Source organism: Pteropus medius, unplaced genomic scaffold (genome assembly GCF_902729225.1).
Source record: "Pteropus medius unplaced genomic scaffold, Ma_sr-lr_union100, whole genome shotgun sequence".
Classification (NCBI taxonomy): domain Eukaryota; kingdom Metazoa; phylum Chordata; class Mammalia; order Chiroptera; family Pteropodidae; genus Pteropus; species Pteropus medius.
Genome location: NW_024344240.1, coordinates 26,180,483 through 26,207,015, shown reverse-complemented (window position 1 = coordinate 26,207,015; position 26,533 = coordinate 26,180,483). Strand labels below are relative to the sequence as shown.

Genomic DNA, 26,533 nt, shown 5'->3' with positions numbered 1-26,533 from the left:
TTTTGAGAGAAAAAACTTTATTCATCATTGTGCCTAGCACAATATCTTATGGAGAGTAGGTAATCAATACATATTTGTCGGATGAATGACTAACAATTATAAAACACTTGACCTTTATAGAATGAATATTGTTTCTAAAAATAAAAAATAAAAAATTATAAACAAATTATTTTCAGCCAGATATACTAGTAGGGTCACCCTGGTTGTAAAATATTGAAATACTTCCCTACACTGCCCCTTGCCACCTGAATACTTTCCACTATGATTGTTGTCCAGGCCTCTCTTCCCCTGAAAGATTCTAGATTCCCACAGTATCCCAACTGAAAAATTAATCTCTTGCACAGCAGGGAGCACTCAAGACTCTGCTCCAACCATGTGGCCAGGTTACACTTGTGTAAGTATCCATTCTGACTGATCAAGACCTGGGCAGTGTCACTATTAAATATTTTGATAATCTCCCCTGATAATAAATAAAATTTAATTATACAATTTGAAAATAGTTTTTCTCCTCATTGAAAAATCTCTTAAAAGAATTAGCAGATTCAGGACTAGAAAAGAAAAACAACACTTTGTCAGTCTCTGAAGACTTAGGGTATATCCATTTAGGACCCAGTCTTCATGTAAACCAGAAGATATGCAGTTTCCTGCCTAGAAAGAAAAAAAAAATACAACATCATAGCATAAATGAAACATTCATAGTTAACTGGTACATTATTAATTCATGATAGGACAAACATCAGCAAACTTTCCAGGTTATTGGATCAAGCGTTCATCTGTCCATCACCTCGAAGGGAAACAAAACAGGTGATCTGGGAAAATAACCCCTAAACTGCTGTTAACATTTAAATCAGGAGTTGACAAACTATGAACCTATGAGCCAAATCTGACTCTGTTTTTGCAAATAAGTTTAACTGGAACACAGTGACTCTCATTCATGGTATAATGTGAAAATTATGTAAGCAAACAATTACAAAACAGTGTAACTCTTTCTATAAAGGTGGTATGCTCAAAATGCAGTGAAAGCACATGACAAGCCCCTACAGATCTGCCTGGGTGCAAGCTTTACAGAGTAGGAAAAGACCATGAGCAGAGGTACTGAAGCATGAAGGGGACTTTGCCTTGATGATAAATTAAAAGAGGGTAATACTGACCAGGAACTGCATGTGCAAAGCCACAGAGAGAAGATGGAGGATATGATGTTTGGGGAGCTACTTACACTTTAGTACTGTTAAAGTCTAAACTGTAAGAAAATCATGGTGTAGTGAAAAGAATATTGAAAGATAAAGCTGAACAGTTTTGTCCCTGGGGAGTTATGCAAATATAAGCAGTAGTTGAATCCATGAGAGTTTCCTACAGCAACAAGAACCCTTTACAAGCTCACTGGGTTTCCATCACTCAAATACTTCTCTTACCAGCGGTAGTTTTGATTTCCATAGGTACACTGGATATCTTCCCAGGATACCTGGAAGTACAGAAACATATAAAGTGAAGCAGCCAGGGGACATTTGTTAAGCATCCAGAGAGTACAGGGTGCTACAACTTTCCCTCCCTCACTCTTCCAGACAAACCCATCCTTAGGAACTCCCAATACCCATAGCATCTAGTGATATACATGAAGTCTCTCTTAGCATACTTTAAACCTGATTATGCTAAGCCCAGAGTTCTAACTTATATTTTCTAACTCTTCTTATTTTCCATAGTTTCCCATAGTGCATGAAGTTGCAGGGCCCTGAGCCTAGAACACCAGAAACCTAGACTCTGAGCTAAGTAGACTCTTACAGAGCTGTAAACCAGATGGGTATTCCATGCAGAAATCAGCTTTAAACCTCATAAAATGGCCCCGCACAGAGAGAACAGGACCATAATGTGGCTTGATCTTATGGATGAGAAGAACTCATCCACCCCTGGGCTCAGAAGAGGTAGCTAACCCAATCCAAGATGTTGATCCTCACCCAACAAACATTGGAGTCATTGAAACAGAACCATTTTCCATCCACAGAATTCCAGATATAAGCACAATAATGACCAAAGTCAGCCAGTCCCACGTGGGCAATCACAGCAAAGAGTTCATACTGTCCTCCAATCTAGAAGAACACAAGACAAAATGATTCATCCACCATCTCTCCTTTTCTAACCCTGGTTTAGAATAAACAAATATTTCATCACATTTATTCAGTGCCTACTCTATGCCAGGTAGTGGTGCTTCAAAAGAACTATAAAACAGTCCTTGACTTCAAGAAGTTCACAGCTAAGTAAGCCAGAATTAGAATGCCATGTTTTGTACCAGGTATATTTACAGGTAAATTTGAGAAGACGCAACTTTTCCCCCAAGAAAGGAGAAGGAACAACCAAACAGCTGAGGAAAGCTTGAGGAGCTGGGGAAAGCTTCCCAAAGAAGACATGCTTTAATTGCTCTTGCAAGATGAATAAGATTGGCAGACAAATTATGGAAAGGAGGCATACTTGAATGTAGACCCAGAAATGGCAAAAACTTGGCAGCATAAAAGAGCAGAGCATACTGAGGAACAGGAAGTCAGAGAGGGTGCTGGGAAGTCACAAGAGATGAAGCTCCAAAGGCCAAGTTAGGAATTAGAACTTTATCCCATGAGTAACTGAGAGCCATAAGAAAGTTTTAAGCTTTAAGTTTTAAGCAGAGGAGCATGACCAGGTCTGTGTTTGAGAATACATTACTTGAAATAATATGGTTTGAAAAATAGATTAAGAGTCCAAGTGAGACAGAAGCCAATAACATGTTAGGTTACCACAGTAGTGCAAGGAAGAAATAGTGACAACTTGAATAATTACTATCAGTAGTAACCACTAAGATGATAATAATCATTATTGACATAATATTTATTAGCTAACTTTTAACATTCACTGTGCATTTGGCCAAGTCTTTACACATATTATTTCATTTAATATTCACAGAAACCTATAAGCTGGGTGCTAATAGGTTTTAATAGAAGTAGAATCTGATAGAAGTAGAATCTGATAGAAGTAGAATCTGAGCTCATGGAGGTAAAGTAATTTACACCCAAGGGCCAGAGTTTATAAATAGAAGAGGCAGGATTTCATCTCAGGCTTGTCTGGCTTTAAAGCTTGAGCTTAACCCCTAAACTATACTGAGGAAGTGAGGGTGAAGGTGGAGATGAGGGGACAGATTTCTGCAAAATTAGAAAGAAATAATTAAAAGTGTGTACTAACTGATTGGATGCAGAAGGAGGGGAGTAAGTAGAAGGCACTGTAAGGATGAATCCTGGGTTTATGGCTTGGAAATTAGAAAATGTTGGTACTATAAAGTTAAATATGGAATAGAGCTGTTTGGGAATGAAAATAATGAATATAGGGATTGTGTGACAACATTCACTAGGAGATGAGTATACTGGTTTGGAGGTCAAGAGGAAGACCTGGACAAGAAATATATTTGCGAGTCTTCAGTTTTAGATGATCATTGAAACAATGAGAATTAAAAAGATGACATGAAAAATGGGGAGAAGAATGGAATTAAAACTAAATACCAACAAAAGGATAAGCAGGAAAGAATCCAGCAAAAGAGAAACCTAGGATAGATTGATTTTGAAGGCAAGTAGGATCAATGACATGGAATATCACAGTGTACCAAGAGAGAAAGAACAAGAGGTATCCATTAGACTTGGCAGAAAGTCATTCTACTCCCTCAAATCTTAGAAAGTCAAGACAAGAAATAAATTACTGTGAAAAGGGAATAATGGCAGGAGAGAGAGAGTTTTGATTATTGTGAACAGGATCTCCACATTAGTCAGAAATATTCTATTTTCCCAACACAGTCAAATAATGTTCCTAACTTGAGACTGAAACAGGTTTGATAATGTGGGACAGGGGTGAGGATAGTACAAATGAAGCTAAGTCACCCAAAAAGGAGAGCTCAAATTATTCTCTATTTTCATTTGGGGACTTTATGCTAGATTTTTTTTAATGCAGGGCAATGTCTAGATCTATCTAGTTTACTAGAAATACAAAGGATACAGGAACATGTTAAATAACACAAACCAGCCAATTCTGGATGTATATTTTAAAACTCCTCAACCAAATGAATTGCCAGGAAAAGAAAAGGAGAAGAAACTTCTTAACCTAAAAGAAGAAGAAAGAAAAGAGGGGAGGGATGGAGGAAACTAACCTAAGTAAATGCAAGTGTAGACCTTGTTTGGATATAGATTTAAACCAAATATATTATAGGACAGTCAGGGGAATCTGAATATTGACTGGATATTAGATGATATTAAGGAATTATGAGATAGGATTGGTTATTGGTTTAGAAAAACAGTGCTTATTCTTTAGAGAGGCATAATGAAATACTAATAAGATGGTATGGTATCTGGAATTTGCTTCAAAATAATTCAGTAGAGGGTCAAGAAAAGAAGAGAATGGTGGTGTACATAAAGCAAGACTGGTCATCAGTTTTGATAACAGTTTAAGCTGCTTGTTGGACATAGAGATTTGTTGTGTAATTCCTCACTACTTTGGTATATATTCAGAACTTTCCATAACAAAGTCATTTTTAAGTGGAAAAAAATGTAAGATATACTTCATCAGGTAGACTGTGCAAGTAGAAATAAAGAGAACTAGGAGAGAAGATTGATAATATTATGAAGTATATATATGCCCTGAATTGGTAAAGAAGCTATATTATAATAGGAGCTATTCTAACATATTATTATGCTGTCAATATTTAAAATACTAGAGCATGAACAGTAAACAGATCAATGGAGCAAAACAGTTCAAAACTGGATAAATTCTATACTTATCAAATTCTGCATATATAAATGTAGAATTTTAAATGTATGGAGAAAAGTTTTTTATGTCACTTTTTTCCTCAGAATCTCCCAATAAGTTATTAGTGCAGGACAACTGAATTCAGCTTTATTTTTACTAAACTGGCCCAATGAATTGGCTTCTACCTTATTATCCTCAAAGTAAGCATAAGCCTTTTTAAGAAGAAAGCTTGGTTGGTATTATATTTACAACCCAAGATGTTCTGTTTATCTACATACATGTAAGTATTACACATCTTATTTAAAAGAAATGTCCTGAATTATGAGTTCCTTTCCTCAGGTTCCCTCCCTCAGTGCTGTGAGGCATATGAGTACAAACCCAAAATTTAGAAACACAGTCTTTTAGATCTTAAAAGAAAAGAAAAGCAGCTACAAAAAGCAAATGGCGGTAGTGGTGATGTGGTGGTGATAACAACCCATGGCTGTTCAAGTATACACAGATCTCCATCATTAAAATACCGTTTTTTAAAAAACGAGTGTTTCTCGCATACACAAAAATGTTTCTATGAATCACACTCAGCTGTTGGTGAGTTTTCCTCCCTTTGTGTATCCCAAGCATGGTCAGCAGAAGATATAATTGTTGAGATGAGAAAATGACACAGACAAGACACACAAAAATGCCATCTCTAATTAGTGAGTGAATTCAAGTAGCTTAGGGAGAAGGAGAGGCAAAATTAAAAGGACATGGTATCTGATGAGATGAGGATGGATGGGAAGTGAGGAGTGTCTCACCTGGTCCTCAGCATAGTAGAAGTCTTTCTCAGTCAGAAGGACCTGATTCAAATCCAAGTTCTGGGGGAAATACAATGAGTGGCAGATTTTTTCTGTCCGTGAATTCCTGATGGAGAACCGCATGAGGTGGATTGTCAAGGTCTGGGGCAAATAGGTCAGCTTCGAGACCTGCAAAAGCAAAATCACCCTGGAGATGAAGTCCTAAAGCACTTCAAAAGGGTAGATTCAGAGAAATACCAGGGGCAATTGTATGTTTTTTTCCCCACAAAGAGGGGAGCAGAATGATGCAATACAATGGAGGGCTCCCATTTGCTGAGTCTGTTGAGCTCTCCAAAGCAGCCCTGGGTGCTGCACAGGTCCTGGAACCCAGGGAAACAATGGAGTCTGCTGTCGGGAGGTGGTCTAGGCCTGAGGGAAAAACTCTGGCTCCTGCTCTCTTCTTATCTTTAAAAGGCTCTGTTCCTCTCAATGATATGATCTCAGGAGCCCCAGGATCCTATCAGATACTAGCCTGATCAGGATTCCTTCCCTCAGCCATCATGAGAGACCCTAGGGGTTCTGTGAAGTCTATGAGGAAACTCCCTATGGGCAACCCTGAACTGGGGGTAGGATCTGGTTTCGGGGAGTGAATACCTTTTTCCCACGGGTCTTCTTCCCGCAGTTCTCACAGAAGCACTTACTCTTGCTTGACAACTCCCTGGGCTGGAAGAAACAGTGAAGGGCATCCTCCTGTCCCAGAAGAACAAGAAAAAAGCAGGATTAGTATTTCCTATCTAGAGTACAGCCCATCACCCTACAGATGGGTATTTAAGTTTTTCTTCTGGTTTTCTCCATGTCCCTTTAATGTCTGGCCCAGAGTGGTAAACAGGCCAGGATCTCAAAAAGTACCTACTGATTGGAGAAAAAAACAAGAGGGGGCACACGAAAGGGAAAAAAGGAGGTAAGAATTTTATTTTTTGCCAAATCAAAGTAGAACTTAGCCAGAACCATGCAAAGGAAATAAAAATGATTTTTTAAAAGCCAAGGGTAGACTAAAGAAGCAAGGGGGCATTGGCAACACTGAGTTGTGTGGGAACAGAAAATTCGCCAAGAGAAATCCCTCACCAGTGTTCTCAGGGGCTTTGAGTCCATATCAAAAAGAGAAAGGGGAAGGGTCAGCATGCAACTGTTTTGGCTACTCTCCACTGTACATTCAAGGCAAATCAAGGACTCCTTCATCTGGATTGTATTCAAGGCCTGCAGCCTCTTTACCTGCAAGAGAAAGGAGGGGAGAGGTAAGAAGGGTACAAAGCCATAAATAGACCAGGTCAGGCCAATTTCCAGAAGTTGGGGCCACTAGATAGAAACTCCAGAAATGGCAGCCACTGATGCTCTTTGTTATACTCAAAAAGGTGCAAAATAACAGTAATAATATTATGGACTTGTGATAAGCATTTTATATGATTTTCTCTTAATCCTCTCTACACACTACATTAATGATCACTGAATGAGTTAAATGAACAGCATCTTCAACTTCTGAGCTCTCTAGTTCTAGAATCTTACCAAGTCCACATCAGTGATTTGGTCCTTAATTAGGTTCCAGACTATATGGTAGAGTTGAGCAGCATCATGCTGGATAAACACTGGCCAAAGAGAAAAGCAATAGTCCAATTAGCAAGGTCACCAGGAACACTTCTCATGCCCTATGCCCTAGTTACCTAGATGCACATGAACACCACTGCATTTTCCAAACCTTTGCCCCATTTTCAGGCTAAGTTTCCACTAGAAGCTAGGTGCCAGAACTGGAAAATAAGCTTGGTATTGATTTTTGAGTGTTTCTCTTAAACCTTAAAATTCAGTCCTACTGCACCTCACAAGTTTTCTGTCCTGATTTGCCATCTACCCCTAGTGGTCTCCGCTGAGGGACACGGCTAGGTAAAACCAAGAGTCAATAGTGGATTCTCTCCTATGTCTATGCCAAGCCCACACTCTCATTGGACTCCTATGGTCACTCATTTCTCTGTGCCTTTATGTATTTTTTTTATTCACTCCCCTAAAACTTGAGCAGTTTCTCAACAGTGATATTTGACCCAGGTCTTCCCAAAAGGTCTCTAGGAGAATAAGAAGGGAATGGACCATCATAGTGATAGGTGATACTGGCTAAGAAAAGGCAAGAATTAAGCAGTGAATTCTACATATGTTATGCAAGTAGATGTAAGTAATGTAGTGAGGAGGCAAAAGAACTAAAATGTTAAATCAAGCTATATTCAGAGACGGTAATATGCTGTTCAGCCCTGCAGGCAGGCTACAAGGAAACCTGCAGAACAAAGGACGATTTCTGCTGGGATTGCTAACAACCCATTTCCCTATTACCTGAAGGGAAAACAGAAAAAACAGAGTCTTTAAGTTGTTACCCTACACAAAATAAACATTCATTCCCTATGTCTAAAACTATAGGAAACCTATGAATCAAAGGCTGGGAATTACCAGCAGGCCTTTCACGTTACATGTTCTTACCTTTTCATGCTACATACTCCTATCTTTCCTCACTGTATGTCCATATCAAAGGAAAATGGGTAAACAAAGTCTTTAAACTGTAACTTACAGGAACTAAAGAATGATATATAAACTGAATTCCCTGGCCTTCGGAGTCCCTCTCAGTGCCCTTACTCTCTCCCTCTCAGTGTCTTTCTCCTGGTCCTTCTCAGCATCTTTCTCTTGGTCCCTCTCAGTGCCTTTACTCTGTGTCTCTCACTGTCCTCATCTCTTTCTATTGTCTCTGTACCTCTGAGTTTCTCTCAGGCCCTCTCATTCTGCCTCTGAGAGGAGACCACGCTATGTCTATGGAGTGTTACTCCTTCTCTAATAAACTTTCCTTTTGACAATAACTTTGGTGTGTCTTTGAATTCTTTCTTATGTTCTGCCAAGAACTCACTTCTCTCTCAGTGCAGGGTTTGAATCTTCCCCAACTCAAGAGAATTTGCCCTGTCCTGTCTCATAAGGCTAAAATGGTATATACAAATCTCCTGAGAAAGAAACCCAGGAAGACAAAGAAAATTAAAACACACTGAGGACTATCTTACAAAAGGACAAATGTCTGCCTAAATGCAAAGACATTGCAAGAAAGGGTGGTTATTATAAATGTGCTAAATATTCATATCTGCTATTTCAACATCATTTTATTTCTTCCCTGTACTTAATGTTTTGGGGTTCTATTTTGTTTTTGTTTTGGCCTGTCTCTCCTCTAAACTATAAACTCCATGAAGGCAAAGACTCTATTACTCTTATTCCTTTATCTACAGTACCAGCACAATACCTGGCACATAATAGGTAAATATTATATATTAGTTGAATAAATTAATTAATCCATATTCTAAGATAATAATCCCAAAACTTAAAGACAAACAGCAGGGTTGAACTGATGCTGTCTCTAAGGAATTATTTACAGAAGGCTGCCTGCTACAGAGCCAACACTGGACATAAAGGAAGTTGGATCACCTTGCCATGTGGAGACATTTTCCCTCATCTGACCATACCAGAACCAAAAGTCTCACTCAATTCATCTGAGAAATACAGGGATATGTGCCCAACCCACAATTGACTTAACACCTGCTATATGCAAGGCATCACACATACCAGAGAAAGTTCCTGTCCCAAAGAAACCTGTATTTGAGTGGAGGACAAGTATCCATATAATCATAATTCAAAGAAGAATAAGAAAATTTCCCTAAGGTGTACAAACTTCTATGAAAAGTTAAAGGAAGGTAAGAATAAAGCTGGAACAGTAGAGTGAGAGTCTCCATAAATCTACTCCTCCATAAAAGCAATGAATATACTGGCAAAAATTGTCAAAATAAATTTTTTCAGAATTCTGGAAATTAACCAAGAGTTCATAAAACTCTTAGGAATGTTTATGCAAGAAAAACTACAACCTGAAACTTACTGGATTTCGTTAACCAATGAAAGAAAAAAAAGAAAGAAAAACTGCAGAATCTAAATAAAAAGAGCAGGGTTTGAGGCTTTTCCAATTTGGCCTATTCCATTTTCTTCTTTGCAGCTCTGCAGTGGCCTTAAAAACCAGAAACCTTGCAATTACCAGAGAGGTGGACTGAGACTGAAGATCCTCAAAAAGTCCCAAAGTGAGAGGATTGTCATTATTTGACCTGTCTCAGAGCTCAAAGCCCCATCACCAGGGCATCTGTAGAAAACAGTGACAATTAATATTGCAGTTACCTAAGGCTGCAATACCAGCTGAGGCAAAAAAAAAAAAAAAAAAGGCCTGGCCAAAAACTTAAAAGAAAGATCTGAGGAATAGATGTTCATAGGAGACTTTTAAAAGCTCTAACTATTCCTGATGCTCTAGACTATTTTTGCATGTCCAGGTAAGAGCTGAGAGGGCTCCAGTCTCTTAGATCTGGCTGACTTTGAGGCCCTGTGCAAACAAGAAATTGTAAAAGTGGAATTTCTCCAGTTTCAGGGAGGCAGTATCTCCAGGTGCAAGCAGTAACTCAGTCACAGGGAGGAGATATCTCCAGGCGCCAGCTCCAGAAGTGCAACATTTCAAGGAGAAAATAATAAAACTGTCTACTAGTCCCTGTTTGATCCGAGAGTTCCCCGGATACATTTATCTTTGTACAAAACATTAATGGCTAACTTCTGCTTCTTGTAATCTGCTTATTCAAGGATGTAGTAGGAGGCTTCATTAACTGCCTCCTATAGAGAAGCTCGGGGCTGATCTCCTCTAACCCTGCGTGGTAGAGAGTCAGTCGCCGGCCGGCTAATAAAGGCTCATAATTAATCTCAGTTGGCTCCGTGGGTCTCAGAATCATTCGCGCCACAACAAAATGAAGGCTTAAAGTGTCATAAACTGCCTCAGCTTTGAAGGTAACTCATTCTAAAAGGCCAACATTACCCTAAGACCAAAATCAGACAAAGTCATTACAAGAAAACTACAGATCAATACCTATCATGAACATAGACTTAAAATCTACAAGAAAATATTAGTAAATAGAATCTACCATAATATAAAAGAATTATATACCATAGTCAAGTGAGATTTATCCCAAGTATGCAAGACTAGCTCAACATTTGAAAATAAATATAATCTATCTCATCAACAGGCTAAAAAAATTCACATGATCATATTAATAGATGCAGAAACGGCATTTGACAAAATCCAACACTCATTCATTATAAAAAATCTTAACTAAGAAATTGAAAGAAACTTCCTAAGTTAGATAAGGAACATCTTCAAAAACCTACAGCTATCATCACATATAATGATGAAAAATCTGAAGCTTTTCCACAAAGATCAAAAGAAAAGACAAGAAAGTCCCCTCTCACCACTCCTTTTCAACATGTTTTACAAGTTCTGGCTAATGCAATAAGACAAAAAGAGGAAATAAAAGTCATACTGACTGGAAAGGAAGAACTAAGTGTCCTTGTTTGCAGATGATATAATTATCCATGTAGAAAATCCAAAAAAAGTCAACAAAAACTCCTAGAACTAATAACTGATTATAACAAGGCTGCAGGATACAAGGTAAATATATAAAAGTTAATCACTTGCCTATATATCAGCAATGAACAAGTAAAATTTTAAATTAAAAACAATATCATTTACATTATAATCCATGAAAATGAAATACTTAGGTTTAGATCTAACCAAATATATACAAGATCTATATGAGGAAAGCTAAAAATTCTGATGAAAAATCAGAATAATTAGATAAATGGAGAGATATTCCATGTTCACGGATAGGAAGACTCTATATTGTCAAGATATCAGTTCTTCCCAACTTAATTTATAGACTCAATGCAATTCCAATCAAAATCCCACCAACTTCTTTTGTGGATATTGACAAATTGATTCTAAAGTTTATTTAGAGAAGCAAAAGACTCAGAAGAGCCAACACAAAATTGAAGGAAAAGCACAAAGTCAAAGGACTAATTTCAAACTTACTACAAATTTTCAGTAATCAAGACAATGTGGTATTGGAACAGAACAGAAAACTAGATCAATGGAACAGAATGGAGAGCCCAGAAATACACCATCATAAACAATGTCAATGGCTGACAAAGAAGCAAAGGCAATACAATGGAGTGAAGACAGTCTTCACAAAATGGTGCTCGAATACCTGAATATTCACATGCAAAAAGAAAAAATGAATCTAAACACAGATCTTACATCCTTAAAACAACCTCATTAAAAATGGATAAAAGACCTAAATGTAAAATGTGGAACTATAAAACTCCTAAAGATAATACAGGAGAAAATCTAGATGACATTGGGTTTGGTGATTACTTTTTCGAAACAACACCAAAGTGTAATCAATAAGAGAACTGGTAATCCAAACTTCATTAAAATTAAAAATCTCTGCTCTGTGAAAGATGCAATCAAGAGCATAAAAAGACAAGCAATAAAAGACATATCTGATAAAGGACTGTTATCTAAAATATACCAAAAAATAATCTTTAAACTTAACAATAAGAAAACAAACAACCTGATTTAAAAATGGGTAAGGAGCTTCCAGTGAAGATGGCAAAGTAGGTAAACTCTGTGCCTGCCTCCTCCTACAACCACATCAAAATTACAAGTAAACTACAGAATAGCCATTATTGGGAATCACATGAGTCTGGCTAAACAGAGGTCCTACAACTGGGGACACAAAGAAGAGGCCACTTCGAGACTGGTAAAGGAGGGGTAAAGATGCAAAATGAGCTGGTTCCACACCAGCTTGTGACTATTGAGAATTGAGAGAACTATCTTAGCTGCAGAGGTCTCCCCAGAGGAGCGAGGGTTCCTGGCCCCACACTGGGCTCCCCAGCCCAGGGTTCCAGTGTCAGGAAGAGAAGTCCCCATGGCTTCTGGCTGTGAAAACCAGAGGAGATTGTGGCTAAGACGGAGGGCTGAGGGAATTGCAGACTTTCCTCTTAAGGGGCCCGTGTGTGCACGTGGCTCAGTGACGGACTCATCACTCTGAGCTCCAGTACTGGGGTAGCAGCTCGAAAGGTGCCAGAGACATAAGAAGAGGAACTGAGTTGTCTGGCTTCAAGGCAAGAGATAAGGGGCAGCTGTCTCCAAGACAGAAGTGCTGGCAGAAGTCATTGTTCCTTTGTTGATACCCTCCCTCTTCTCAGTATGCAGATGCAGGGGACTGCCATATCTGACTCTCCATCAACCTAGTTAACACAATTCTCCCCACTCTGGTGATTCCCTGAGACCCCGCCCCAACCTGTGGGCCCAACCAAGCCATTTCCAGTGGCTTTTCCACACAAATACCCTGTATGCTGCAGACTTTCCTAAAATCTCTCAAAGGTTTACAAAAGCTAAACAAGCAGTATTTGGCCCCAGAATGCCTCATACCTCTTGCTGAGCAACCCTAAGCCCGACACAAGCAGCAGCTGACCTTGGTTTGAGGCTTGGCCTCTCAAGGCCTAATCAAGTGAAGTGCATGTGGCGGCCATCTGCAGATCGCTTGGTGGCTCATGCCAGGTGACCCCAGGTAAGGCATAGGCTGCGGCTTAACTTGGGCTGAGGTGGGGTCCCTCTCAGGAGACACCAATCTGAACACCTACTGGTTGGCTTCAGGGTGAGCCAGAGCACCACCCAGGGCCACATTTGAGGATGGCATGCCCAAAGGGCAGACTGGGCAGTCAGCTAAAGCAAATTCTGCTCTCTAGGGTCAGAGCTGCCCAACAGCTCCTCCACTGATCACAGCCAATCATCACAATCAATCAGCCCAAGAGTCAATCCCTTCCATTGTTGAGCAAACAGCAACCAAGGCTCAACTAGAACGTGAGGGCACACACAACCCATACAAGGGCCATACCTGGAGCACCTGCCTCAGGTGATCAGGGGAGACTGTGCTATGGGAACCCACAGCCACCTACTATATATAAGGTCACTCTACTAAGATTGGGAGACATAGCAGCCCTATCTAATACATAGAAGCAAACACAAGGAGGCAAGCAAAATAGGAAGACAAAGAAACATGTCCAAAATGAAAGAACAGAAAAGCTCTAGAAAAAATAACTAAACGAAACGGAGACGAGCAATCTAACAGATCAGAGTTCAAAACACTTGTTATAAGGATGCTCAATGAACATAGGGGAAGAGTATAAGAACTGAGGGAAAACTTTAACAAGAGACAAAAATCATAAAAGTGGAGATAGAAAACAAAAAAGAATCAGCCAGAAATGAAGAATACAGAGAGACGGGGGAAAATGGTGTTGATGATAAAGGTACTGTTCATCCCTTTTGTGACCAAAGTTGTGACAGAAACATGGAACAAACATCAAGGAAAGTAGCCTGGGATCTAGATGAACAAAAGCACTACAACTAGGGAGAAAAATAATTAGTCAGCCTGCAACAGCAGAAGGTAGGAGGGGCAAAGATGCGAGGCTGAGTGGGACAGAGGCTATGGCAGCGGCAGCGGCAGCGCAAATGCCTCTCAAAGGGGCTGTATCTGCGAGCAGACTTTCACGGTGACAGATTTGCTCACTCTGAGCACCAGTGCCAGGTGGGCTCCACAGGAGGCACCAGGGACTTACAGGGGGACACTGAATTGTCAGAGTGAGGGCTGGAAGCAAGGCTCTCTCCCAGGAGAGGTGCAGGCAGTATCCATTGTTCCTCTGTTGAGGCCACCGCCACCACCACCACCATCCCCCACCCCCGCAGTGTGTGAACACAGCTCCGTCAGCTGAGACGTCATCAAACTGGATAACAGAGGTTACTCTGCCCAGAGAATTCCCTGAAACTCTGCCTCCCCCAACTTGCAGCCCCACCCAAGCCACATCCAGATGTGTCCTCAGGGGAGTCCAGTGCTCTTTGCTGAGCAGCGCCAAGACTCACACTGAAGACAGCTGGCCTCAGTTTCTGGTGTGGATTCTTGAGGCATCTATGAGCACAGTATCTGTGAATTACTGGCTGAATCTTAACTGGTGGCCGCAGAGGGGCACAGGGTTGGGCTAAACTTGTCCTGCAGCTGAACCCCTCTCAGGACTGTGCGACTGGACACCTACTATACAAAGCCGCGCCTATATGACCAAGAGATGTAGGAGCTTTGCATAGTACATAGAAACAGACACAGAAAGGCAGCCAAATGGGAAGACAAAGAAGCAGAAACCATATGAGAGAACAGAAAAGAGATCCAGGAATAATGGAATCCAGCAATCTAACAGATGCAAAGTTCAAAACACTGGTTATAAAGATGCTCGATGAACTTAGGAGAAGTGTAGATGAACTCAGTGACAACTTTAACAAAGATATAAAAAACATAAAATGGAAATGGAAATTATAAAAGGGAACCAGTCAGAAATAAAGAACACATTATCTGTTCTCGTCACACTTCTATTCAACAGCATACTGGAGGTTCTAGCCAGGGCAATTAGGCAAGCAAAAAAAAAAAAAAAAAAAAGGAAATAAAAAGAATCCAGACTAGAAAGGAAGAATTAAAACTATCTCTATTTACAGATGACATAATCTAATATATAGAAAATCCTTAGGAATCCACTAAAAAACTATTAGAACTAATAAATTAGTTCAAGAAAGTTGTGGATACAAAATCAATATACAAAAACCAAATGTATTTTATCTATACCCTAGCAATGAACAACCTGAAAATAAAATTAAGAAAAGAATTCCACTTACAAAAGCATCAAAAATATGTTTAGAAATAATTTTAGCAAAATAAGTCTAAGACTTGTACACTGAAACTACAAACCATTTTTGAAAGAAATTAAAGAAGACTCAGATAAATGAAAAGGCATTCCATACTTATGGTTCTGAAGACTAAATATTAAAATGATAATACTCCATAAATTGATCCACAGACTCAATGCAATCTCTATCAAAATGCTAAATTGCTTTTTTGCAGAAATTAACAAGGTGATCCTAAAATTTGTATGGAAAGGCAATCAACTCCAAATAGCCAAAACAATAATGAAAAAGAATAAAATTGGAAGACTCACACTTTCTAATATCAAAACTTACTAACAAAGTTATAGTAATCAAGGTAGTGTGATACTGGCATAAAGATAGACATAAAGATCAATGAAATATAATTAGAGTCCAGAAATAAACACCTACATTTATGATCAGTTGACTTTGACAAGAGTATGAAAACAATGCAATAGGGAAAAATACTCTTTTTAACAAATGGTGCTGGAACAATTGATGCCCACATGCAAAAGAATGAAGTTAGACCCCTAACTCACAGTATTCGCAAAAATTAACTCAAAATCAAAAACAAACCCAAATATAACGTCTAAAAGTATAAAACCTAGAAGAAAACAAAGAATAATTGTGAGTGACTGCCAATAAGAACAGGGGTATTTCTTTTTGTGGCGGCAGGCGGGAAGGGGGATGGTGATGAATGTTCTAAAATTAGATTGAAGTGATGTCAGAAACATAATAGAGAGATGTCCCCAGATCTCTCCCTTTGAAATAACAATAAGATGAACATCTAAAACTCAACAAAAAACACCCAAACTGTACACCAGCACGTATGAGCATGAGATCTGCCCATCTCAGCACCACAGGTCAGAACCCCGGGAGTTGGGCAGTAGACTAGGAGAAACAAAGAAGCTGCCTCTCACAGCCAGAGCTCCCTGCAGGAGGTGGGGGGAAGGAAAAAGGTGCAGATTCCCTGAACAGCTCTGCCTGAGACAGCTGTGAGCTCTATGCAGCTGGTGGCAATGCCAAGATATCAGGGCAGAAAGCAGAGAAATGGGGATGGCAGAGAAGCAGGGATAGCAGAGAAACAACAGTTGATTATTACCAGCAGTGACTACAAAACATGAAACTGAGCTGCATCCCCCAACCCAGAGGACCCCCTCGCCATACCCTCCAAGACCAAACACCACAGAATCCAAAGGGAATCTAAGCAAAAGCTACCAAAACTGTTGCTAACACTGAGAGGGACCGAGACTGAGGGTAGTAATTGAATATCTATAAGAAAAAAAGGCATTATTAAGAATTTACATAAATCAGGGATCAAAGAGGCTTAGACATCACCTACTGGAAACCAAAAGAAAAACTCGTTCTTTGCAACAGGCTAAAGAGATCTTTATAAAATAAATTTTCTTTCTGGAAAAAAAAGCAGAATACCCTTTAATTAATGCCTACATGGAGAAATAGTCCATTAAACACAATGAACAACCAAGGTGACAAGGCATCTCAGAAAGAAAGAAAAATATCTCCAGAAAATGAGCTTACAGACATAGAAATATGCAACTTAAATGACAGAAAATTCAGGATGGTACTTCTGAAAAAACTCAGATCCAAAATGAGTCATGTCAACAATTTCAAGAATTGAAAAAAAAACTAGATGAGTAGAATGAGTTCTTTAGGAAGGAGATTGAAACCTCAAAAAGAACCAAATAGAACTTTTGGTGATGAAGAACACACTGAAAGGGGTGAAAATGAAATAGCAAGCTTGAGAAATAGAGTCGACCAAATGGAGGAAAGGATCAGTGACATGGAGGAAAGAAATCTAGAAATAAATCAGAAAGAAGGAGAGAGAAGCCAAAGAATGAAAAATAATGAAAGAGAAATAAAAGAACTAGCTGATACCATAAGGAGAGGAAACATAAGAATAATGGGCATTCTTGAAGGGGAGGAAAAGGAGCAAGGGTCAGAAAGCATTTTCAGACAAATAGTTGACAAGAATTTCCCAAAGCTAAGAAATGAACTGGAGCTTGGAATTTAAGAAGTCAACAGAATACTCAATTATCTCAAACCAAAAAGGCCTTCTCCAAGATACATTGTATTAAAGTTATCAAAAATCAATGAGAAAGAAAGAATTCTTAGAGCAGCCAGGGAAAAGAAGATGATAAGCTATAAAGGAAAACCCATTAGATTATCGTCAGACTTATCAGCATAAAACTTACAAGCCAGAAAAGAGTGGAATCAAATATTCAAACTATTAAATGAAAGAAACTACCAGCCTAGAATAATGTATCCAGCTAAGCTCTCCATTAGATATGAAGGAGAAATAAAGACCTTTCCAGACATACAAAAATTGAGGGAATTCTCCACTAGGAGGCCTGCATTACAGGAAATATTGAAAGGGGTCAGCTCATCTAAAACAAAATGACAAAAAAAAAAAAGACACAATTAGGAGTAAGGCAACTATCAGGCAAATAGAAGCAGAGGATTGCAACCCTTATTAAGAACAGGGTATTATAACCTTAAACAATAAGAAGAGATTTGCTATAGCAAGATAGTAATGAACAGTCAGCATACATAGGGACAAAGTGAGATAACAATGACTGAAAGGAGTGGGATTTAAAGATTCAAATTCACAAAGGGGAATGGAGATAAGGCACATGCAGAGAAAACATATTTGTTCATAATGATAACCACATGCCAAAGATTCAGAACTAACATATATAACATAAAACAAGAAGGACCAGAGGGAAAGCCCACAAAACCTAACCAAAATACAAAAACCAGATGCATAAAGACAAGGAAGCAATAGAAACACCAAGCTACCAAAAAGCAAAACATAAAATGGCTATAAGAAGACCACATATTTCAATAATCACTCTAAATGTAAATGGACTGAACTCACTAATAAAAAGACACAGAGTTGAAGAATGGATCAAAAAACAAAATCCAACCATATGCTGCCTCCAAAAGACACATCTCAGTTCCAAAGACAAAATAGACTCAAACTGAAAGGGTGGAAAATGGTATTTCGAACAAATGGCATTCAGAGAAAAGTGGGAGTAACAGTACTAATATCGGACAAAATAGACTTCAAAATAAAAAAAAGGTAAAGAAAGATACTGAGGGACACTTCATAATGAGAAAGTGAATCATACAAGACATAACACATATTAATATATATGCTCCCAATCAAGGAGCCCCAAAATATGTAAAGCAATTATTAACAGAACTAAAGAGAGAAACAGACCAAAACACTATTGTAGTAGGGGACCTAATACCCCACTGTTGAATATGGACAGATCATCCAAACAGAAAATCAATATGGAAAAACATTCCTAAATGACACATAAGACCAACTGGACATAATTGACATATACAGACCCTTCCATCTCAAAATATCTGCTTATACATTCTGTCTAGTGCACATGGAACATTCTCAAGGATTGACCACATACTGGGACACAGAGATAGCCTCAACAAATATAAGAGGGTTGAAATCATACCAACCATATTCTCTAATCATAATTCTTTGAAGCTGAAGATCAATTGTAAAAAGAAAGTGGGAAGAACCACCAATACATGGAGATTAAACAACATGCTACTGAAGAATGATTGGGTCAGAGAAGATATAAAAAGAGAGATCATGAGATACATAGAAATGAATGATAATGATAATACACCTATCAAACTTTTGGGACATAGCAAAAGCAGTAATAAGAGGAAAGTTCATATCATTACAGGACTATCTCCAAAAATAAGAATAAGCCCAAATAAACAACCTAACGCTTCATCTTAAAAAACTAGAAAAGGATGAACAAATGAAGCCTAAAGTCAGCAGAAGGAAAGAAGTCGTCAAAATTAGAGCAGAATTAAATGAAATAGAAAAAGTAAATGCAACAAAGAGTTGGTTCTTTGAGAAGATTAATAAAATTGACCAAATCCTGGCTTGACTCACTAAAGAAAAAAGAAAAAGGACACAAATTAACAAAATCAGGGTTGAAAGGAGAAATGATTACAGACACCGCAGAAATACAAAGCATCATACAAGAATACTATGAAAAAGTATATAACACCAAATTTAATAACCTCGAAGAAATGGACAAATACTTAGAAATATATGACCTTCCTAGACTGAATCAAGAAGAAATGGAAATTTCTAAATAGACAAGTCAGCAGTATGGAAATTGAAACAATCATCCAAAACCTACCTAAAAGTCCAGGACCAGATGGCTTCGCCAGTGAATTCTACCACACATTCAAAGAAGATTTAATACCGATTCTCCTCAAACTCTTCCAAAGAAATCGAAGAGGAGGCAATACTACCTAACTCATTTTATGAGGCCAATATCACCCTGATACCAAAATATGGTAAAGATAACACCAAAAAAGAAAACTACAGACCAATATCTCTCATGAACACAGATGCAAAAATCCTACATAAGGTACTAGTGAACCGAATACAGCAACAAATTAAGAAGATTATACACCAAAATCAAGAGGGCTTCATCCTAGGGGCACAGGGATGCTTCAACATATGCGAATCGATTAATGTGATACACCACATAAACAAATTAAAAATAAGAATCATATGATCATATCAATAGGTGCAGAAAAAGCCTTCAACAAGATACAGCATCCATTTATGAACAAAACACTTAACAAAATCGGTAGAGAAGAAAAGTACCTTAACATAATAAAAGCCATCTGTGACAAACCCTCAGCCAACATTATACTTAATGGTGAAAAACTAAAAACCTTTCCTTTAAGATCAGAAACAAGGCAAGGCTGTCCACTATTGCCACTGTTATTCAATATAACATTTTAGGTCCTAGAGAGTACAATCAGGCAAGAGAAAGATACAAAAGGCATCCATCCAAATAGGAAATGAAGAAGTCATACTGTCACTATTTTCAGATGACATGATTCTCTCTATAGAAAACCCTAAAGACTGCACAAGAACACTACTAGAAACAACAAGCAAGTAAAGTTTCTAGATACAAAATCAATGTTCAAAAATCCATAACATTCCTATCCTCTAATAATGAATTGTCAGAAAAAAGAAGTGGAAAAATAATTCCTGTAGCAATTGCAACAAAAAGAATAAAATATCTAGGAATAAATCTAACAAAACATGTGAAGGACCTATATAATGAAAACTATAAAACCCTATTAAAAGAAATCGAAGAAGATACAAAGAATTAGAAAGATATTCTGTGTTCTTGGATTGGAAGAATCAACATAGTTAAAATGTTCTTATTACCTAAAGCATTATACAGATTTAATGCAATCCCCATCAAAATCCCATCGGCATTTTTTAAAGAAATAGAACAAAAAATTTTCAGATTTGTATGGAAGCACAAAAGACCCCGAATTGCCAATCCATCCTGAGGAAACAGAACGAGGCTGGAGGCATCATTCTGCCTGACTTCAAACTATACTACAAAGCAACAATAATCAAAACGGCATGGTTTGGCAGAAAAACAGATACACGGACCAGCGGAACAGAATTGAGAGTCCAGAAATAAACCCATATTTATATGGCAATAATTTTCAACAAAAGAGCCAAAAATATACAGTGGAGAAAGGAAAGCTTCTTCAATAAATGGTGCTGGGAAAACTGGAAAGCCACCTGCAGAAGGATGACACTAGACTGTTGTCTATCACCACACACCAAAATTAACTCAAAATGAATTAAAGAACCGAATATAAGATCCGAAACAATAAAGGGCATAAAAGAAACCATAGGAACTAAACTATTGGACCTTGGACTTAACAAGGATTTTATGAATTTGACCTCAAAAGCAAGGAGAGTAAAAGCGAAAATAAATGAATGGGACTACATCAAACGAAAAAGCTTCTGCACAGCAAAAGAAATCATCCAAATGAGAAAATATATTTGCAAGCAACGCCTCTGATAAGGCCCTAATATCTAAAATATACAAAGAACTCATACAACTCAATAATAGCAACAAAACAAACAATCCAATTAAAAAATGGGCAGAGGACCTGAACAGACATTTCTCCCAAGAAGACATACAAATGGTCAACAAATATATGAAAAGATGCTCAACATTGCTAGCTATTAGGGAAATGCAAATCAAAACCACAATAAGATATCATCTCACAACTGTTAGAATAGCTGTTATCAACAGGACAAGTAATAACTGTTGGAGAGGATGCAGAGAAAAAGGAACCCTCATACATTGCTGGTGGGACTGCAAATTGGTACACTATGGAGGTGCCTCAAAAAACTAAGAATTGAGCTACCATATGACCCAGTAATCACTCTACTGGGTATTTACTCTAAAGACTTGAAAACTCATATCCGAAAAGATATTTGCACATCAATGTTCATAACAGCATTATTCACAGTGGCCAGGACATAGGAGTAACAGAAGTGTCCTACGATAGACGACTGGCTAAAGAAGCAGTGGTACATATATACAATGAAATATTACTCAGCCATAAGAAGAGATGAAATACTGCCATTTGTGACAACATGGATAGACCTTGAGATAATTATGCTAAGCATAATAAGCCAGACAGGAAATGTTCAAAACCACATAATAGCACTTATATGTGGGATATAATCCTAAAAGCAGAAAACAAACAGGACAAACAAACAGAGACTCATGGACATGGACAATAGACTAGTGGTTACCAGAGAGGAGTGGGGAGGAGAGAGTGGGGAGGTAGATGGGATAAAAGGGGTCAAATATGTGGTGACAGAAAAAAATCTAACTCTGGATGAAGAACACACAATGCAATATATATATATATATATATATATATATATATATATATATATATATATATATATGCCTTACTGTTAAATTGTACACCTGAAACTTACTAGATTTCATTAACTAATGTCACCAAAAAATGATTAATTTAAAAAAACTCGATTAGAGGATAATATAAATTTATAAGTAATAATAGATAGGTTAAAGAATTAAAAAACAAATAATAAATAATAAAACTGTGATGATGACTGTACAACTCTGAATATACTAAAAACCTCTGACTATATATTTTTAAATGAGTAAATTTTATAGTATGTATATCTCAATAAGCCTGTTTTTTTTTTTTTAACTAACCAATTTATAAGTTTTCTTTTGTAGAATATGGTTTCTCCTTATTAATCCTTTATTCTGTTTTCCTGGGATTCTTTACTGGCAGCTAAGTCAACTCTGAGGAACTCTTAGGCTTACTTATTCTACTGACAAGTGGAAAAAGATTGTTTATGAAAGTAACATATGCATAAATAATACCAATTCTATGCCTGAAGAAATTTGGGCTCTTTTAAAATATTTCAGAACGATGTAAATGCCTCCAATATAAGGGATCCACAGTCTACCTAACTTCTGTCTTGTTCATTCACTGATCATTAGTCCCTCTCCTCTCCCTCTCCCTCTCCCTCTCCTCAACCCCTCTCCCTCTTTCTCCTTTTCCCTCTCCTCCCTCTCCCTCTTCCTCTCCTTCCTTCTCTTGTCCTTTCCTCTCCCACCTCCTCCTCTCCCTTTCCCTCTTTTCCTCTTCCTGCCCTCTTCTCCCTCCCCTCCTCTCCCTCTCCTCATCTGCCTCTCCTCACCAATCTCCCACCCGCTCAGAGCACTAGACAAGCAGCTAGAGCTAGAAGGGTGGTCTTACATGGTACATTGTACTTCTGGAGACAGCGGACAAGCTCCACGGGTCGCACTGCTTTCTGTCGGCTGTCCTGCATCTTCTCCAAGAGCAAGAGCAGCTGGAAGGGGACACTTCTCTTCTGCTCTTCTCCTCCTCTTGGTACTGTTATCCTGCCAAATAAGAACACCCGAACTTCTTTATTCCATGGTTCTCAATGGAATCACTTGAGGGAACTTTCAAAAATCTCCATGTCTAGGCCACTCTGTAGACTTAATCAGAATTTCTGGGGGTGGGACCCAGTTAACATAATTTTCAAGTTTCCCAGATGATTTAAATGTACAAACAAAGTTGAGAACCACCACGTTAGCAAATCAGGTAGAGAGAGCTAACTTATGAGGGATCAGCACAACTGCTGCCTCACCTCTCTCCTTACCCTGCCTGACAATCACACTAAAGTGAAAGGTAGATGCGGTAGGTCGTAGGTCCACAGCAAAGTGGTCATACAGCACAATGTCCACTCTGAAGCACTCCAAAGTGAAAAAGCAAATACTCATTTAGGTCCTGGGAAGAAAGGGCAACATGAAAGGATGTCAGTGTATTTTGGCAACAATTTATTTAATTATAGGCATCTTTCGATTGCTGATGCCAATGAAAAAAAAATTACAGAAAGCACAGGGCAGAAAAGAATGTGTGATAAAGTGTGTGTATATATACGTATACACACACATACGTACATATTCTGTGTGTATGTATGTATTTTGTTTGAGAAAAATCAATACAGAGACTCATGCACTTACCCACTGATTTACTCCTCCTTTGACATCGGTCTAGTCCAACTTCCTTTTAATCAAATCAGACACTCTCAATCTTGATTGTACTTTTAAACCACCTGGGAAGTCTTTTTAAAAGTATCAGTGCCTGGGCCCCACCCTAGACCAACTGAAACCAAATATCTGAGGGTAGAACCAAGCATTTGTACTTTTTAAATTTCTTAGGTGATTAGAATGTGTAGAACAAGGCTTTTCTCTGGAAACTTTTAAAAGAAGACTTCTGTGATAACCAAATATTTAAAAACATAAAGTAATATACATGTTTATCAGCCTGAGTAATAGTCTTACCTCTTCAGTATCTGAGTGAAGCCCACATTCATAATCAATACCTGGATCAGAGAGTTAAGGCAGCAGGTCTGTCCAATGTTGTGTAAACCGACTGGGCCTATAAAGAAAAGAGAAAAAAATACTGAGGGCAAGGCCTAGCTAAGGGATTTAACAAAAATCATATGTTTTTCTAGAATCTACTAAAAACATGAAATCCTATAAAGTACTCTCAGCGGTACAAAGAATTCACTAGGGAGCTTGCAAACAAACTGGGGAGGAGAGATAAAGCATGAACCTCTGAAAAGTGAAATAGCAGTAAAAGTTTTAATAGTCCATTAGGAAAAGAGAGATGTCACAAGAAACTGTATTACTACTTATTGTCAAATGAGTAGCACAAGCAATTGTAAGAGCAAAGAAAAAGAGAGAAGCATTACAGAAAGTGTAACTTAGAGAATTAATTATGAGTTCCTTACAGAGCTGAGTCAGAATGGACATCTATGGGTCTCAAGAGTGATTCTGGACTTCAGCGGAAAGGCTCTACCCAGTCCCCACCATGTGGTTGGAGAAATCAGAAGAAAGCTTTAGGGGAGATCCACTAATCTAAACTAGCCTCGAGAAGCCAAAGGAACTTATGAGGAGGTGAGAAAACCGAAAGACAGCATTTCCCTGACCCACTAGCAACCAACCTCTCATTTCCCAACCCAGCCGTGGGTTCCAAAGACCCCACGAGGTGAGTAATTGAAGGGAGGGACAGGGAGTAGCACAGGGTTTCTAGAGAAAAAGCTTTGGTGTACATGAGATAGGGCAATAAGAACATAAAAATCCAGGGGTAACAGGTAATCACAAGTTTCTGCTCTGAATCAGCGGAAGCACTTGCCTCTAGACATACTAGCACACCGGTATAACAGTAAAAACAGAAATTATGCTGAATGTTACTATATGCTAAGCATTGGTTTAAAGCAGTTTGTACAGATAGATTACCTCACTCATTCTTCCCAATAATGCTATGCAATCAGTACTATGATTATTCCCATTTAAAGATGTAGAAATGGAGGCACAAGAGATCAGGGGTCATTAATCACAAAGTTCTACTGCTTCAGAGTATAGTGGGTGAACAAAGCATTTCTACATAGTCAAAAAGAGCATTTCTACATAGTCAAAAAGAGAAAGATGAGAGGGAGGTAATGACCCTGAGGGCAATCCCAGGCCGTGAAGCATTCTGATAGCTGCTTCCTCTTCTTCATGTTGCTGTTCTCTTTTTTCTTCTCAACAGGATCTGCCGAGGAACGCTGAGACTCAGCCAGGGCTGACTGGCAAATTTGCTTAGGGACCCAAACACCTTGCCCGTTAGTGATCACTCCAAAATTCCCAGACCGCTGGCTGGCAAGTCTTCAGGAATGCATGACCTCACATCTGGGAAGAGCTTTCATGAGTCAGTCTTGGTGGGGCTTCTGTGAAAACACATCAAGGCAGGTAAGGGTTAGAGAAGAGGAAAGCGTACTCTCGTGATCAGTTCTGTTCCCAAGTCTGGGAGGAAGATAAATGCAGAGAGACTGGCTCATAAAACTCTAGGGCTAGAAATGAGAACCAGGCTAGACACCTCCTCTCTTTGCCCCACATGCCTCCATTTTTAATTCATCAGAGTGAACTGCCATATCTTCTTCCCTCCAGGTCTTCTTCTGGCAAATGGCATGACATTCACCAAGGGGTCTAGACCAGAAACCTGGTGTGCCTTTGCTGCTCCATCCCAGGGCCAGTTGAGGGCTGTGAATTTTACTGCCTAAAGGCTGCTCACAAGAAGTCTCCTTGCTATTGATGCCCTTGACTTCCTGATGTAAACAAATAACATAAACAGAGCCACTTTAAAATAGTGTCAGAGCTGCCATCACAGAGGAATTGCCTTATGCTTCAACCATTTGAAATGTTAAAACAGGACAAAATAACCTTTAGACTGGGCCTAAAGCAACATTGTATCTCAAAGAACTGTTGCCAAAGATAACAAGAAAGCAGGTATTATGACTGAGGGATAGATGACTACCTGGACTGAAAAATAAAAACACTGTTTAGAATTAGCCTGTGTTAGCTTATCTGCACCAACAGAAATGTCTTCCTTCTCCATTGACATCAATGGATAGATTATCCAGGTAGAAAATCAACAATAAAATGGCAACCTTAAATGACACACTAGACCAGATGGATTTAATTGATATTTTTAGAGCATTTCATCCCAAAGTAGCAGAATATACATTTTTTTCAAGTGTACATGGAACATTTTCCAGGATATATCACGTTAGGCCACAAAAATAGTCTCCATAAATTTAAGAAAATTAAAATCATCTTCTTCGACCACAATGTAAATGAAGCTAGAAATCAACTACAAGAATAAAACTGGAAAACACACAAATATATGGAGGCTAAATAATATGCTACTACACAATGAATGGGTTAACAACGAGATCAAGGAAAAAAATAAAAAGATAGCTTGAGACAAATGAAAATGAAAATACACTGCCCCAAAATCACTTCCAAAGCAGTTCTAACAGGAAAATTCACAGCATTTCAGGCCTACCCTAAGAAACAAGAGAAATCTCAAATAAACAATCTAATCTTACACT

At 38.5% G+C, this 26,533-nt stretch overlaps 1 protein-coding gene across 1 annotated transcript; it reads right to left on the bottom strand.

Moving 5' to 3' along the window:
• Positions 1–25,366, bottom strand: USP18 (ubiquitin specific peptidase 18). Its single transcript, XM_039869271.1, has 10 exons — positions 25,108–25,366; positions 23,940–24,036; positions 22,846–22,991; positions 7,086–7,165; positions 6,648–6,794; positions 6,177–6,272; positions 5,544–5,711; positions 1,953–2,084; positions 1,413–1,462; positions 1–648 (listed from the first exon to the last, which is right to left on the bottom strand). The coding sequence occupies exons 1-10, from the start codon at positions 25,160–25,162 to the stop codon at positions 603–605; spliced, it is 1,017 nt and encodes a 338-aa protein (XP_039725205.1). The 5' UTR covers positions 25,163–25,366; the 3' UTR covers positions 1–602.
• Positions 25,367–26,533: the final 1,167 nt, after the last annotated feature.